Raw genomic sequence first — 18295 nt, forward strand, 5'->3', positions numbered from 1 at the left:
AATTACACATTGTTACTAGAATAGACATTGGAAGTGTCATAATTGTCATACTCGTCGAAACGTCCATCATCATCCCGAGTTCAAAGAAACTTAATAAAAGGGGGGTGTTAAACATGACATAGCTGATTGTATGATATGCATTTTGTATATATGTAACTGATGTACGTAATTCGCTCTCTTGCGTCCCTTGAGGTCTAGAAAACTCACGTCGCGGGGCGTGAGACCACAGTTGGCCAATTGGGACTATTTTTGCTTGCAATAAACCCTAGCATTGGGAATTTGAACCTCGTGTCTGGCGCATCCTTTCGTGTATGGTTATTGCCTTGTTCCCATATCGTGAGGGACCCCTAGGGACCTCTTTCACACCTGGTGCGTTAACCCAGATTTAACATCAGTGATAATGTTAAGAAATGCAGCGTGAACTTAGATCTTAATTGTAAATATTACGTCATGCTTGACTTGGGAGTGGGGATAGGTTGTGCTTGAATTGAGTTTCTGACCGTCTCTACCTTGGCTATGACAGAAGCCATGCCATCCGCAAGAGCTTGCCATGGTTTCAGGGAGGTGACAAAGTCGTATTGGTCATCTCTTTGTAGATGGTAAATAGTTATTTATTTTGTGTTCTTTTAGGATTCTGTTATGGCGCATAAATAATTTAATGAGTCTTGAATTCATTTTTTTTTTGTTGACCTATCTTTGGGTTTTGGCCTAATCATATTTTAGCTATCACCTGTCCCATTGCAAAGCCGCTAGTTTGAGGTCAACCATTTATTCTTTGTCTTGCAGGTGGCTTAAGCACATTCAGTGATGAGGGGAGACACTGATTTGGGGATGCGGATGATGGCATCATGAAAATGCAACAGAAAGGATTCTGGTTTGCTTGCGCAGATTGGGTTATCTAATTTGGTGATAAACCGGTTTGAAAAGTCCTGTCGGGAGACTTTCCTCAGTTCTGATTGTGACAAAGCCATACTACAGAGTTTTTCTTTGCTCTACTGCGTGGGAGGGGCGGGAGGGTGGGGTGAAATAAGGAACCTAATGATCAGAAGGTCAGAACAGGGGTACTGTCGTTGTCAGAAATGACATTTGCAAGAGAGCATGGCATCTAGTGCCCAGCTGTATGCACAAGTGTCTGGTCTTAGATATGTTGCATGGAAATTAAACCTGCCATGAACTCCAAGAGGCCTTGAGCAGGGGTATTAGCCTGTGTTCTATCCATTTATTTAATTCGGGCAACATCAGGCTTTTGTGTGTATGGTTATGGCCAACAACTCCCTCCACTGCAGTAAAAGTTGAGCCAGGACCCAAAGGGTGCCAAGTAAGTAGTGAAAACAAAAAAAAAAGCATAAGGTGGGGATATAGGCTTTGTCTGTCAAGTGCTTAAAGGATTTGTATAGGCCGAGTTTATAAGGGTAAAACCAGTGAGTCCCCGCCCTCTGACGTAGGAAATTTTTGTTGCCAATATTTTGACAGATTCTAGTATGAGTAACATCATGTTAAGTGATTGTTATACTGCACTGAGCACCATCACAGTGCTGGACCATATCCAAGAGGTGATGTATTGTGACCAACCACCAGGGTGACTCCAGACCTTAGTCTGTTGGTAAAAAGGACTAGGGTGAGGGGGGAAGAGATCGAGAACGAGATCAGAAAAAGGACAAAAACAGGTTTACTGGGGATGATGGTACAGGAGTATGTTTGTAGTGGTAGGGATGTGCATTTGTCTGTGTTTGATTATAGATCAGCATGAGAGAAAATGACATGATTGTTTTGCTCCTTTAAAAGTCAAGCAATAACATGGCAGTATCTAGATGGGAATGGAATTGGTTGTATTTGGCGCATGGTTGCATGTTGGGCTCGAGGTGTGCTCAAGCGGGCCCCTGTAGTTTGCCTGATAGAAATTCACAAACCTTTCATTAACAACTTCACAGGCAATAGGTATTTGGTTTTTTCACATAAAATAAGACATTGAGTTTAATCTCCTACCGATGCCTTCATATCATTCTGTAATGGTGGTCTTCCCAAACTGAGAAGCAATAGCACATGTATTGATATCATGTTTGCTAATCTCTCTTTCCTAGGACTCAAGGTGTGCCTTCAGTTATAGGTACTGAATAGAATGTCATCCTTCTGCCAAAGGACTATATGTTTCTACACAAGCAACGCATTTTTGGTCTAGCCATACCAATGGGATTCATTGAATACGGCAACTGAATATAATCTGCCTGGTTGCTGCCACCTCCAAACAATTCTGTAATGTCCCTGTCCTCAATCTGACATACAATGTGATGTGTGATTATGTAATGCATGGTGGTCACTGGGATTTCACACTAAGTTATAGCCACTGAATGTAATCTTGTCGATCCATTAAAGAATTATACGATTTTTCTATGCAATTAGCATGTATTTAGACTGACCATCAGAAGACAACACACAGAATGTTCGCCTCTGAGAATAATCCCTTCCTGTTCCCAAAGAGTTGTACACATTTTCTGCACATGCAACGAGTATTTGGCCATGCCACAAAAAAAAAACACACTCATTTACTGACACTAAATGTACTCCCTTGCCAAAAAAGAATTGTAAGATTTTTAATGTGAAAAAAGTATGGACAACTTTTATATGCAACGCCACATGCAACATGCATCTAATATGGCCATGAAAAGAAAAAAGAGGACAAACAGATTTACAGCCACTGGAAAAAACCCTCCTGTCTACAAAGAAATATAATAATGTCTCTATGCAGGGAACACATTTCCTATGGCCACAATAAGACGGCATGCACTAAATGCTCTTCCTGGGCAACATTTTTTCTAAGATTCTTTATTCACAACTTTGCAAGCAAAAAGTATTTGATCTGGCCACAAATATATGGTTGAGTTATACCTACTAAATGTATTCCCCCGAGTGCCACTGCCCTCAAACAATTCTGAGATACTCTCCTCTATTGAAAAAAGAATAAAAGGCAACGACCCAGGTATTGATGTCCTGCAAGGCATTGGCTTGTATTCCTTCCCTCGAATACTGAAATGGAAAAATGTGTTATGGCCCCTGAAGAGAATCTCCTCCTCCCTGTAGAGAATTATAACACATATCTCACAAGCAACGGGTTTTTTGTCTGGCCACAAAATGGTGGTGCAGTGAGGTACAGCCACTAAATATAACCTTCTGCCTACCACTGCCCCCAAATAATTCTGTAATGTTCTTCATCCCAATCTGACAAGCAAAGGCAAGTGCATTTAGGTAATGCAAGGTGGCCACTGACTTTAATCTCTTAACTGTCACATCATCAATCAATTCTGTGATGTTCTTCTCCTCAATGCGAGAATGAAACATGCATTTATGTTATGCATGGTAAAGAGTATTCAGAAAAATTGCATATCCAACTTCCATTTTCTACCCATCTGTCAATGGAATAATTCGATAAAGGTTGTATGTGTCGCTCAAATGAAGTCTAATCCGTCAAGTGTTGTGCCATTCCCTGCCTCTGCATCCACCCACACAAGACATTCCAAGATGGAACCATGCATGCTCAATGTATACTAGTTATTCTGACTCGCCATGCACAAACTGTCCACAAAGTTTGAGAACGCCCATTTCATGTCAAACAGCTGAAATGTGGACGGTCCGGTTTATAGGTGACTATATTTGCATAGGCTTGCAACCAGCCAGTATTCGTAATGTGCACCCACAGACAAAGTGTTTAAGTGTGTAATTGGGTAAATATGCTGAACACGCCACTCATAACCTCTCCAGCATCATCATAACAATGTCTTGTCGATACTCTTACAAGTGAGAAAGTAGGTAACCGAGTTTTTATTGTGTATGCATGGAGCAGAATAGGACCCAGTTCAATCCATGAGTTGGGGTTTGTGGCAACCAGGGTGCATTTTTGTTGCATCGGTTCCTAGTTTTGGGAAAGGACCAGTCTTCTCCACGGAACTGAACAAATCCATAGGGGAAAATTTGCCGAAAAAATTCTACAATTGTGCCTGGGCAGGATCTGCTAAAACAGGCATTAAGCAACATGTGGCCAAAGTTCCCTCATTCTGCGGTGCATTCATCCATCTGGTGATGAATGAGTCTCTGTGCACGCTCCCACTGATTCGCAGCACTGAACCCACATCTCCGATGATTCATAGAGGGTTGCATCTCACCTGTGGCAGACCCTGTGCTCTCTCGGAGACTAGTATGCATTTTCCAGACAGATAAATGCTCATGGCAAGTCCCACTTAGTTCTACACCTCAGGCTCTTGCTGCTTTCCCTTATTCTTATGTCTGGGGTATTTATGACACAATAGAGGGCACTTAACTTTTGAAAAAGGGGCAAATAAGCAAACAATTTAGATAATAGTTCTTCATTTGGTGTAAGCTTGGGCTGGCCTCACCATATGCGAGTTTGCATTGAGTCCCATCATTGGGTTTATGGTGAGTACTCAGTCACATATCCCCAACACATGTAAGCCCTTAGACTTAACCTTGAAGCAAATGGTGTAGAGAACCGCAGCATTAGCAAGAGAGTCTGGCAGTGTTCTGTGATTGGGCCCCACCCAAACTGGCCTTTTTGAGCGAGTTCTGCTCAATAGGCTCCACAATCAAGTACTTTATTCCAACAAACACAAAGGGCCAAATTCATGAAAAGGTTTTCTCAACTTGTATTTGTGCGCCTCAGACACACAAGTGCAAACACCACCTGTATTCTGCACATGGACTCGCGTGAAGGACCAAGCAGAGGCATTTGCAGAGCCAGACTCACTTTTCAGAAACAGCTCATGTGTAAAATGAGGGCCGGGGAACGCCATGGAAGTTTCTGCTGAACGCAAAGGGGTGTATCCTGATCTGCATTAGCCCTGTGGCTCTTTCGCCGTGTGCCCGGTTCCCACTGTTAGAGGCCAAGCACAGGGGAAAGTGCAAAGCCGAAATGAGGTTTTCATAGAACTGGCATCTTCTTACCCCAAATACGAATGGCCATATTTCACCTTGGCGTTTTTTTCTTTGTTCCACATGTAAACAATGGCTACGCAGTGACAGGCTGATTAACTTAAGTGCCAGGCTACTAAGCAAGTCTATGCAAAAAGGACAAGCAAACTCGTCCTTGGCACTTAATGGGGTTAATGCCCATTGCTGCAGATCCACTTAGCAGCCCCGCATGAACAGTCTCCGAACACCAGCACCAGCCCCTCGCCCAGCTTGGGTCCGTTATCTAAAGTAAATTTAGGAGTGCAAAACTTAAGAGACACTGGGAAGCTGGCTGGGGGTTACTTGCGGCCACAGCCAGTCCCTGCTACACCTTGGAAGTCCCATTTGTTGATCATAGGTTTGTGAGGACAGAACTATGGCACAGAGATGCAAGGTACACTCTGCCTTAACATTCTGCTTCCAGTGCATTGATATTCAGCGGCTTAGTCCGGAAGGTCTTTCATTGTAAAGAAATGCTAAGTACTGACCGCAGACTGGTTTGACAAAGGGACGCAATACTTCATGGTCTGTGAAACGCATAATCCGTCAACGTGCAAGGTTTCCGCATGGGAACCATCTGGCATTGTTTAGCCACACCACATCACTGATTAGTGGTGACTTACAGACATAGGTTCCTTTTCTCTAACCCATGCATATTTTATTTATTTATTTTTATATTTGTAATGCGCCGAAAGCCCGCAGGCATCAGGGCGCAAGAAGCGTAGGTGAAAAAAGAGAGCCTAGAGAAAGACGCTAATCAAAGAGAACGGTCTTCAGTCTTTTCCTAAAAGCTAAATGGTTTCTTTCTGCGGAAAAATATTTTGGGAGGTAATTCCACAGATTTAGAGCAGCTCAAAGATGTAAGCCAATAAAGTTTATGTTTGTGCCTGTGGTCCCAGGAGTCTGCTCTACTTAGACAAATTGCATTCTGTGAAATTGGCAACGCAACAATTGGACTATGTGCAAAATATTTTTAAACATGCCCTTTCAACTTCAAATGTTCTCATGTGTTTTAAGATGTGTTTTTTTTTACAACGCCTGATTAAACAACTGTTACTTTTTTATTCTTTTAAAGTCTAGTTATTGTTTAATGTATTGCTCTGCACACTCATTTGTTGCTCTGCTGTTCGAGCAGTGTTGTTCATTTAGCTGTACCTCTGTGCTACCAAAAAAGTAGCAAGGGTTACTGTAAAACACAAATGAATGCAGACAAACCCCAAGCGGTCATTTTACCTGGAGGTTAAGGACGAACATCTCCTAACTAATCTTTCCTATTCCTTTTGAGTCAAGTGTTCCTGGGAACAAAGAACGCAATCTTAAAATGAAGTGGAATTCTCCAGAACACTTGAGCGTCAAAACAGTTCTGTCATTACTATCAGCCTCCAAGGTTGTCTAAAGATTCTCCTACCCAATGCTCCATCCAATCTTTAACTTAACAAAACCGGTGGAGTCTCCAAGCAAGTACTAATAATGTCTCCCCGTTAAGCCAGCAGAGTGACACCAATCCCTGCCTCCAGAAATCCACCTAATCGCGGGCGAATGCTCCACTTGCTGCTTGGTCACTAGCATCTAGAGCAGTGGTCTTCTAACTTTTTTGGCCTGGACCCCCCCTTAGCAAAATTTGAGCAGGCCGGGCCCCACCAAAAATGCCAAATGGACAGTATGTATTACGCACCTTCACTGCACCCTACTCCCAGTATAGTCCCTGGGCTGGCCCACCTGCTCCCATCACAGTCGCTGGTCTCCCTAATGCCACTCCTACCCAGTCCCTGGGCTCTCCCCACCCCATCACAGACTATGGGATCTCCCCACTCTACTCCCACCACTATCCCATGACTCCCACCCATCTTGCTCCCACCACAGTCCCTGGGCTCCTCCCACCTGTTCCCAGCACAGTCCCTGGGCTCCTCCCATCCTGTTCCCAACACAGTCTGAGGGCCAGTGGCAGGTGGTGAATTTTTTAAGTGGCGGGGCATAACTATTTCCCCCATAAATGCCATAGCGACCGTGTGCAGTAAGGGGGTCTGAACCAATCAAGGGGTGTTCAGGGGGTTTTCCCCCTGTGAATATTTTTTTAAATAATGGGTTAAAATGTTGCATTGTAGAGCAAACTTAAAAAATGGTAACTAGCCAAACAGTTTGCAATTGGTGCTGGGGGGCTGAGGGGGCAGGCATGACATTTTTTTACTGGACATCTATGATAGATGTCCAGTAAAAAGTTACCATTCCTGTCCCCTTAGCCCCACTGGGCCTAACACAATCAACATGATTATGTGTGTATGCAAGGCGCTGGGGTGCCAAGGGGGAAAGCATGGTATTTTTGACTGGACATCTATGATAGAAATCCAGTAAAAAAATACCATCCCTGTCCCCTGGGCTCCAAAGCACCTCAGAAGGAGAGCTGATTTTGGCAGGTGGGTAGGGGGATTGTGCAACAAAGGCATTGAGGCATTTTTTAAATGCCTGTTTTGTACAACCCCCCCTTCCCCCTCTGGCCCCCACTTGCCAAAATCAGCTCAACAGACCAAAACAAATTAACACACACACACAGATTCATACAGCAATCACTCTCATTCACACAAGCATCCATCACATACACTCACTCTTAACACAAGTATACACGCATCCATACACATGGTTAAATAAAATAAAAATGAACATAAACGTACCTTCTGCATTGGCCTGCGTGTGGGTGCTGAAATGACCTGCTCCAGGCTGCTCCGTCTGTATGTGCGAGGAGGCGCAAGAGCTCCCCCTCGCACATACAAAAACATGCAGTGCCCCAGACAGCATTTCCAATGAGCTATGCAATGCTGGTGAAGCAAAACGTACCAGCTTGCATGGCTCAGTGACCAAGTGTGACCGGGGAACTGAACTGTCAAAGGGAAATAGTGTTTCCCTTTGACAGTTCAGCCAGGCCAGGAGCACTCCCTCAGCTGGAAAAAGCAGCTGAAGGAGTGCTCATTATTTCACTGGGCTGGCTCCTTAGCTCTGCCATAATGGGTCAGGAAGCCACTGGGTGGGCGCCCCCTCGCCATTATGGATGAGCCGTCAGGCTCGGATTGGCTTATAGGGCAATGCCTGTACCAAAAATGCTAGTGTGGACCAATGAAAATGGGCCACCTTTTTGGCCAATGTGGGCCAGTTTGAGTTACTTCTCTATGCAGTTAGTAATGTTGGCCATTGTTGCTGAATAAATATTCTTTAAATATCACAATTTACTTACATTTTAACACAAAGCACCCCCCTTGGTTACTATTCAAACAGTCTGTGACTAAAAGAATGAATATCCATTTACAACTGAGGGCCACATTTTCATTGGTGGCTGAGACAGTTTCATGCTTCAGCCCGACCATGTGAGCCACCCCTGCCCAATTCTTCCAATCTAAAAAGATTTTTTGTTCTTTTCTTTTTTACATTTCAAGCTGGCCTCTCACGGCCCCCCCAGGGATGCGGCCGTGGCCCCCTGCGGGGGCGCGCCCCACAGTTTGAATACTACTGGTCTATAAACATCTATTTGAGTGTTTACCGAAAGGTGTCTTTCAGACAAAAAGATAGTCCCACATGGTGACCTAATTATATAATTAATCAGGGAAGCAGTGACTTTAGAATCACCAATCTCACTGATCCTTTTATTCCACTGTTCACATTTATTTGCCGTTTTGCGTTTTAGCAATATCTCAAAATGCACATCATGTCAAAATGCACATGAGGCCAACATGTGCTTCACTCCCAAACACGAGCCTTGTCATGGCCCGATGGGTGAATCTGTAAACAGTAGGCACTTGCATCGATTGATAGCAATACAAGTTTAGCATCAAAAACTAAACTTCCCATTATGACTTTAGTGGTATTAGCTGTGCTGATATTATAGCGGTATAAGGCCATCATCTTTGTCAGCAACTGGCCCCAGGGGTATCAAATCAGTCCCATTAAAAAGGCATTGTTCGCAGGCCTGGCAGGGACATTGAACACGAAACACTTCGGATGCAACTCACAGTTGGGGGGAGGAGGCAAAGGGATATCATGTTGAGGGTTAAAAAAAAGTTAAAGGCTAAGATAAGGAGGACATTTCTCCGCGTAAGGCAATGTTAACATGGTAAGAGAGGGCAGAAGAATGGACTTCAGCATTCAGTAACTACCCTGCCTATAAGAACTCACAAATCCTACTGCAGGGCGGTGTATGAGACATCAAGCTGCAACCAAGCCCACAACCCCAAATGCTCGACTATTGCTATATTTTGCCATATGTCACTATATTTATCTAAATGCTTCGCTCGACTGCTTTCTGCTTACTGCCTACTGTAGTACATTGAAATGCCAATAAAAAATTTTTTTTTTTTTTTTTAAAGGTATTGTTCCTAGGTGTATTGCACATTCCAGGTATCTCTTGCGAGTTCATCAGTTGGTACATTCGAAACTACTTCTTCGTGACCACATCCTTTCTATCTGTTTATAAAGCGCATATCTACACCTCTCTGTGCAATGATACTAATTTCTTTGTGAATACTTATTGCAAAACAGTTTTCTGTATGTAAATGTATGTATGTAGCAGAGGCAGAGCCAGCTCCAAACTTCTTGGAGGCTAGATGCCACTTTTGAAAGCTATTAGTAAGTGGGGCCATTAAAGCCGACTGCCTGATGTTACCCATCCCCTCCCCTTCTCTGAACACTGGAGGCCAAATAGCGATTTCAACTTCCTTTGGCCAGCTGAATGCATCAGGCAAACATTTTAAAGGTTTAATGTAAACCAATAAAAAATAAAAAAAAAAAAAAAAAAAAAAAAAGCTGAATGCATCTTCACCCCAATTCATAGGCTATTTAGTTTCCCCAGATGCTAATCACTGGAGGTGAGACTGAGCCATCTAAAGGCTGGGCCCTGCAGTTAAGCCTGTAGCTTCATCACAGGAGGTCTCTGGATCTTGCCTGGGCAGGCTTTTGCACTCGGCCACTGCACGTGTGCTGCTGCTGTCGCATTAATGATTGTTTAAACATAAGTAAACACACAGCTCCCCATATGAGATAATCGACAGGCTCTTGCTGGCAGAGTCACGGGCTGGGCATCGCATCAGAGTGATGCCTTCTGCCTCATAGTGGGAGGATTTAAGTCCCATGCCGGCCATGCCAGTATCCATTTCTACTCGACTATCAAAATTAAGTGACTTCACAATTCTTACTTCGAAGTTAGATGGTATGTTCAAGAATCCTTGCAAGTCTTATGAACTTCAACACGCGTGACCTTTGTAAATATCTTAGATGATGGTGCATGACAATACTCTGGTGACCCCCCCTGATAAAGATCAGACAAAATGCGCGCCCCTATCGTGCCCAAAGTCAGTTGGTAAAGGAGAGGAACTTCCTGCAAAGTCTTACATGTATCTGTCATCATTACTTGCCCATCTGTGAATGCCGATCAAGTACATTTTCAAATCCTAAGTGCAATTTAAATAAATGAAGGATATACATACCATATTCCATCACAGTAAACGTTTGAAAATGTGTTCGTTTCTGAAAGAAAAAGAGGAGAGACTAATGTCACTATAAAGACGTTTACATTTCTGCAGCGGACATATTCCTAAATTGGCATATGGTATTTATAGAACCCTGCAGAAGGCACGTGACTTGCTTGGGCTGCATTTCCGCTCTTGGGGTGGGAAAAAGCGCAATTTGTAATTAAATGTCACATTCCTCAATGGTGCAGCGGGCTGAAAAATGATGGAATGGAAGGATGCCTGGAAAAAATGCACTTTGTGGCCTGGCTACGTACGGTCCAGTGCTGGTTTCACCTAGACAGCCAGGCCACGCCCAACACATGATCCCCAATGAGGATGAAACCTGGCTGGGGATGCTTGCAGACTCATTAGGAAGGGAAGTGATCTAGCAGTTTGAGCACATTGACAATTTTGGTGTTCTTGTAATTGGACAGCAGATTGAAAAAGTATGCAGTAGAATGCTCAACAGAAAAACTGATAGAGGTTATGAGTAATTAAAGTTTTTGCTGCCCATCTCTCTTCGATGTTCTAAAGATACAGTCTAGAAGGAACAGGGGACTGTTGCAGGGGTAGATGCCACGATCTCTGCGTCAGGGAGAGAAAATGGTAAATTCCCTGGAGGGAAGCTTCTCCTATGTGACCAGGGAAAGGCAAAAGCCACCCGACTCTGACCCTGGGGGTGGCCATCTGCAGGAGGACCACGTAGGGGAGGACAAACTCTAGGGAGACCGAGAGCACCTCATTATAACCCTGGCAGTAAACCTGCCAGGATACCTGCAAAGGCTATTGCAGTTTCCGGCACTCAGTCTGTGCCGGAGTGACTGTAAATCCCCATGAGGGGATTTTCCATCATTACCGGCGATACCAGGGTCAGTAATGAAGTTGTTTATTGCCTGTAGGGTGCCGGCCTTACCTCCAGCTTTTAGCTGGAGGTAACCCAGGTGCCCCACCGGCAAAACCCGTAAATGGCCGTTCCGGTGAAGTACCAGTATTTTAATACAAGACCGGACCAGCCGACATGTAATGAGGTCCATTGAATAAAAACAACCCTTCGGATATATCTTTTAGTAACAGCCATGTACCTTTGCAACACCCAACTATGTCTTATTGTAATACAGATGGTGAATTCTCACGTTTTTGTAACCAACAACACTGCTGCCCCCCCACACCCCCTTATCAAGTACTGATACGAGTAAGAGGGTTGGAATGATGTGGATGACCAAATGCGATAAACCAACGCTGAATTCTAGTAACCGGAGAATGAAAAAGAAGACCGGGACATTTAAAATGTATACAGGTGAACAGCAAGAGAGAGAAGAAGATAGCAAAGAAGCGATACTGGCAGACGTTGCAGCTGCGGCTAACTGGTTCTGATGCTGTTCGGAAGGTCGGGGAGGAGTAGACCGCAGAATGCTGCGTAGAGGAAAGACTGCATGCAGAGAAGCGAAACCAGGAGAAGTTTGTTGCGTCTCTGTCAACGGCAGCTGCTGCGGCCGCAAGCCAATGGAGGGAATGCAGAAGCAGAGCAGCTTGCAGAACTCACCATTAGCGAGCGGGCCTAATGCAAAGCTTTAGGTGAAACGCAAGAAACACTGAAGCAGCCACAGTAGACTGGTAAACTCGGGGGAGAGTGAACGGGTTACTAGGGCGCGTCAGAGTGAATGCTGCATACAATACACAGTGCGTGAGATCCAAGAGAAGGCAGTCAAGCCATCAATAGCAATACACAAATTGTTGTGATTCTAGGTAAAGCCGGTATAGTGGATACCAATATGGATATTGTTAAGAGTCCAAGGAAGGACAGTGAAACTGACGCAATCATTAAGCAGCACATTATTAAAAGCCAAAGCAGGAGAAGTAAAACGGACATGTACATTGTTAAGAAAGGGGTCGGTGGCCCAGCAAATTAAAAGGATTGTTTTCTGGATACAACAGAAAGCGAATGAAAGGTGGAACAGCATTGGCAGGATAGTTAACCAGGCAATGTGGAAAAGCTCTGGCAGGATAGTGAACCAGGCAATGTGCGAGTCTTGGGCCCGCTCCCACGTAAGAAAGTTGCAACACACTGCCAGGCGAGTAAACCAGGAGTAAGACGAAGAGTAAGAGACACAAAGGATTGAAATCCCAATCTGAAATGGCCAAACATTGGAAAATCGAGGACCCATACCCCTTTCTTAAGAGAAGTTATACATTTGCAATACCATGGCAGGACAGTAAAACAGGAAAAGGGAAAAGACAGAGAAAGCCCAGGGGTCAATACCCCTCTGTGGTTTTGTGAAAACAGTAACAAGAGAGTTGTATGTGCTTCAAGGAGGTTCAAGGGAAAGGCATTCCCGCTTGAACAAACAATTCAAGAGAACTGGGTTTATTTTAGAGAATTATGTGTTTTCAATGGAATTGCGTATTTTAAGGAAATTAAAGTTAAGAGCATTTCCCGCTTTAACATTTGGGCCACTAGAGGAAATCTAGGGGAAGGGGAGACCCCTTTCCTAGTAGAACTCTATTCTTTTGTTTTGCTGCACCTTAGAACTTTATGTTGGAAAACCCTATGTACACATTATATTGAGTTTACGGTATTACCCAAATTGTTCGAACACAATTGTTCGAATGACCCAATTGATCGAAAGTCAAGGGTCCGAATTGACCTTTGCACAATTGACCGTATATATATATATATATATATATATATATATATATATATATATATTTTGCTTTGGATATATATATATAAATAAAATGCGTGGTTGCGGGGGGTTTCCTCCCGCAGATATGTAACAATTGACCTTCACAATTCGGTCAATTGTGCAAAGGTCAATTGTGATTCGAACAATTGTAGTTCGAACAATTCGTATACATCCGAGTTTTCACAGGATGGAGGACGGTTTATGGTTCAAAATCCTGACACATACGTTCCTTCGTTTTGTTGAGGCAGGCAAACCACTCTTAGAATTAGGGGCAGATTGGCATAAAAGAAAGCTGGTTGGAGAAATCCTAATAAGAGTCTGTAACCCACACTCAAGATGCCATTGGGGCAGTTTCATGGAATTTGTGCGCCGAAAAACTGGGATTTGTGCGCCATTCTGCCCGCAAATCCCCATTTGTTAAACAGGGATTTGCAGGTAGAATGGCGCACAAATCACCGTTTTTAGGCGCACAAATTCCATGAATCAGCCCCATTGTGTCCGAGTCTTACTCTTGATCCCTTACATTAGTAATAGAAAACGTATAGAGGGAATCTGTGTTGCAGGCAAAGTGATGGCTATTTTAGAGGGGAGCGAAACGGCATGAAAAGTAAAGAAATGCCCAAGAGACACCCCAAGAAAACTTCATTTCTAAGAATAGTGGTTTAAGCATACCGAATTGTAGGGTAAAGTACACAAGCAAACCTAATATTGTATAACCAGAAAAAGGTTTACACACAGTCAGTGAATCCAGCATGAATCTGTGACATGACACAAATGGAGGAGAATGGTGTTTTACTCATGAAAAGTTACTTTGACCACGTGGAGATCCGATTTATTAGCATGAAGTTCAAGGAGAAGTGTATTAACTGTTCTTTGAACCTTCATGGGATATATAGAGATATGAAGACTGCACAGAGAATCAAGATGGCAGAAGGCTTTCAGAAGGTAACCCTCTATACAAGGAACACCTAGAAGTAAGCCTGAGACACCTTTTCTTCATGCCAAAATTAGTGTCCCCATCATGACAGTACAGATTGGGTGAAATGGGAAATACAACAATCCTTGGTTTGGTGGATAAGAAAAAATCAAATGAGAAAAGAAAATAAATAAAGACCTCCTTGCAGCGACCCTATTTAACCTGTGTACATCCGACTTTGAAGAACACATGAATTCAACTTCCTTAAATCCACTGAAAATCATCTCAGTCCCGCTTCCAGTTATGATGTATGCGGATGATATCGTTTTACTGGACAAAATGACTAATGGATTAAAACAAAGCTTGCAGATGATGGAAAAATACATGGAAAAAAATGAACTAAAAATCAACACTGTGAAAACAAAAATTATGCATTTAACTAAAATACCAACGAATAAATCGAGATTGTCACCACTAATATTAAAAGAGAAGCCACTATCATTAGTGTCAATGATCAAATATCTAGGAGTATTGATCAATCACTCAAAAACAGAAAAGGAGTGGATCGACTATCTGGTAGCAAAGATGCAATCATTAGCCCGACAAGGAAGAGTCCTCCATGGCAAATATGGAACATTTTCATTCAAACCCATAATCACTTTTTACAGACAAAAAGCAGTCCTAAGCCTGATTTATGGGAGCGAAACCATGATCAAACCCCCCACCACTGTGTGGCTGAAACGTGAAGCGATGTTCTGGAGGAAAATTCTGATCCAAGAATTCTGTTTGAGGTGGCTGATTTCGATAATTTTATGGAAACAGATGGATCTATATCGTAAAGTGATGAATGATGATGAGATCCCGGCAATCAATGTTTTGCGGAACAAGACAAATGCAATGTTTAACAAAGCCCTGAATGCATGGAAATCTGACATGGCAGTGAAAATGGTGACTGAAGATATATCGCTAGAAATGCTATTAAACCGGTCGCAATATGCCAAACGAAAGATTCAACGAAATGATTGGATTAAGACGCTTCAAGAAAAAAGTATGCTATCACATGAATCTGCATTGTGACAGAGATAAGGGGAATCAATCAGCTCCCAACCTACCTTTCAATCTTTCCAGCGATTCGGGGACACAACTAAAATTGTGCCTAAACTTTCTTCCAACAAGATATAGGCTGGCAAAAATGAAACTACTTCCAATAACACTAAAACATTGCAGATTCTGCAACAATATCGAACACAGAGAAACAATCCATCACATCATCATGGACTGCCCCGCATTGTTGGAAAAGAGAAATCTCTTCAGAGACTACTTTAAGATCTCCTCAAAACAGATGTAGCCTGAGACTAGATTGGGGCTGATCCTCCTAGGAGAAGACCAAAAACTGCATCATGGACTCGACCCAAGCCATTGATTGTTAAGACAAATAGACATATCATGATACTCGATACAAGGACCTAAGGTATATTTAAAAGCCCAAATGAAGTAAGAGAAAATAGAAAAATGAAAAGTTTAATATGTAAACTACATAATTTATATTGAAAAAAAAAGAAAATTGAGACCTACACCTCCCGTGCATATACTGCATGAACAAATATGAAGATGCTGAAAATCAGTTAAGGGCTTTCTTGAGGCAGTCTAAGGGACAGATCAAAGACTTCACCATAAATCTCTGTACAAAAAAAAAATATTCATCTTCAGTTCGATAAACTGCAGAGTGGCTCAGAGGAAAGTGGTGTCTAGGGTTAGGTTGAGAGATGTTCTGAATAAATTCAATGATTTTTGTGTAGGCATGGGAAAGGCATTTGCCAGGCATTGACGTAGTGGTATTAACAGGCCATCGATGACAGAAGCTGCAAAATAGTGCAAGTATCTTGGCATATAATAGCAGTGCATGGCAAATTCCTAATACTTACAGAAGCCAAAAGAGTTGGCTTTGCCAATGCTTGCTTTTAACAGGACATGCACAGTGCAGGACATACGTGAAGGACACGCATAGTGCTAATCAATCTGTGTTTCAAGGCAGACCTGGTAAAGATATTTTCATTACACCACTAGCTTGTTTACAGCCCCAATGAATTCATTAACTCTCGGAAGGCTGCTTTGAAAGAACACTGGCATGCACTTCGAGTACAAAGTTTGATGGTAAGGCTTGAAAAAGTTAGCCCAAAAAGATCCCAGGAAAATGTGTTTTGGTTGGGAAGGGGCAGAAAGTTGGTGTGAACGGCCATAGGGATTAACATGGTTATGGCCAGTCAATGGAGGGGCTAAATAACCAAATAACGCTCACAATCTGTTTGTTCCTCCTCATAACATAAGCCATTTCACCCTACCTGCACCCTAATGCAATAATTTCAGCTTAAAAATGACAAGCGTGCCACCTAATAAAAAACCGAATGAGATCTCAGGGTAATTACACATTGCAACAATTCCAGTAATTTCAGTACCCTTAAACGACTCATCCACTTCCTTCCGGCCGTACCATAACCAAAACCCCGAGCAGACACATTTAGATAGAAAGTTTGTGAAAGAAGATCACAACACCAGCTTCAGCACCCAAGGAGGAGAATAGACACCCACCCCACTCTAATCAATCCATCAGCATTAGAACTCCTACAGAGCTCGCTAGAATAGAATGGTGAGGAGAAATTAGAACACTTACAGAGCACGTTAGAACAGCACAGAGAGCGCCTCACACAAACCTAAAACCCTCCCAGGCGTAACCCCTTTGCCCACCCTAATGAGTTTGGGAGGATTGGCGAGCGCCACACTCGGACAGAGTTCTGAATATTAGTATGTTAAACTTCATATAACCCACTAACAAAAAACTCAGCGTTTCTGCAGACATATCTCACTCAAAAATCTCACAACCATCTCTCCCACAACAACCCGCACGCACTTCACAACACCGCAACGCACACGCCGCACCAACAGCACACAAGGACTGATATCGATCCGATACTCACACTAAAGCTCAGCACCCGGTGTATACCGAGTTGAAGCTGCCAACAGAACACACTCCTCTCACTATCCTACTCCCGCTTCACCTACTAACCCATCCCACCTTCTCGTGCAGATCCGCCAGAGCACCTGGTGACCAACTCCGTTGGTGACGGGGCGCGGTACAAATACCTTTAACATTTAACCAGTCAACCTGACACTAAAAAAAAGTGGGACAGTGAAGTCAATAACAAATTGAACAGAGACATATCTGCTACCAGTGGTTTTGTGCTTCAGATTTACATTTGAGTGGAATAGACGGAGACAACACATCACAAATGTGAAAGAGGTGGTACAGATCTTAAACTCGCATGTTCCTAAATGAGATAGAATAACTCCTGGGCCTAAAACAGAAGCTGACCCTTGACATGATGAGGGGACGGGGGAGTGAAAGAGGGATTCCCTATAAGTGTCGGAACTGGAGAAAGGCTTTAAGAAGCAGAGAAGGAATACCTTGCCTTTACCTTGGATGCTGAAAATGTGTTTGATCAAGTGGCATAATTTGAAAAAGTTATTTCAAAATTCAGATTCAGCACCAACTCATGTCCTTTCATCGCCCATGTCTGTGGCATTGCGGTACTGGAAGGCCCTTGGTGCCTGCAAGACTGGGGAGTCTACAACTCCTGGCATGCTTGTGCAGGACTGTTGTGCATGGTGCATCACGGTCACAAGATGTGGAAATGCTGCGATATAGCGAGAGATGCTAGCAATGGTATTAAGAGAGAGTCTGTGGCAGGCTATAGCACTCTGTAACACTATAGTGAGTGTTGTGTGGTTCATGGTCCTAGTTCCTTGTGGTCTGCTGCGTTCCCTTCTGTGTGCTCACACTTTCTCTGAGATTCCTCCCTGTTCCTTTACACAGCATGGCTTCCTAGTGTATTTGTCCCCTCTCTGGCTGGATCTCCTGTGCACCAAACAAACCTTTTTCTCCACAACGTCCTGTTATAGGTATTAGGTGTTCTGGCTTCGTGGCATTCCCCTAGTATGGAGAGCTGTGGTCTTCACCTACTGCACCTGCTAAGCAGTGCTCAAGTCGAGGGTACACGCAGGTGGACGGAGCCCCCCCCCACGTTTTTCAGATGGCACCATGATATGCTACATTTCTGGCGATGCCACATTCAATTGGTATGCTAATGAGCCCCCACCTTTTTTTTAGGACTTGACTCCTGCGTGCCGAGGGACTTGCACCACCCCTCTTTCTCGCAGGAACCAATTGCTATGGATTGCTGACCGTG

General features: G+C 43.4%; 1 protein-coding gene across 1 annotated transcript in view; it reads right to left on the reverse strand.

Annotated features, from left to right (window-relative positions):
• LOC138453423 (CD109 antigen-like) overlaps positions 1-18295 on the reverse strand; it is a 1481241-nt gene that overhangs the window by 1271066 nt on the left and 191880 nt on the right. The window contains exon 6 of the mRNA XM_069606256.1: positions 10428-10467. Within this exon, the coding sequence (XP_069462357.1) occupies positions 10428-10467 (40 nt within the window). The remainder of the gene's footprint in view (positions 1-10427; positions 10468-18295) is intronic.

The sequence above is a fragment of the Ambystoma mexicanum genome, chromosome 4p (assembly GCF_040938575.1).
Source record: "Ambystoma mexicanum isolate Mex_15411 chromosome 4p, UKY_AmexF1_1, whole genome shotgun sequence".
NCBI classification, from domain to species: Eukaryota; Metazoa; Chordata; class Amphibia; order Caudata; family Ambystomatidae; genus Ambystoma; species Ambystoma mexicanum.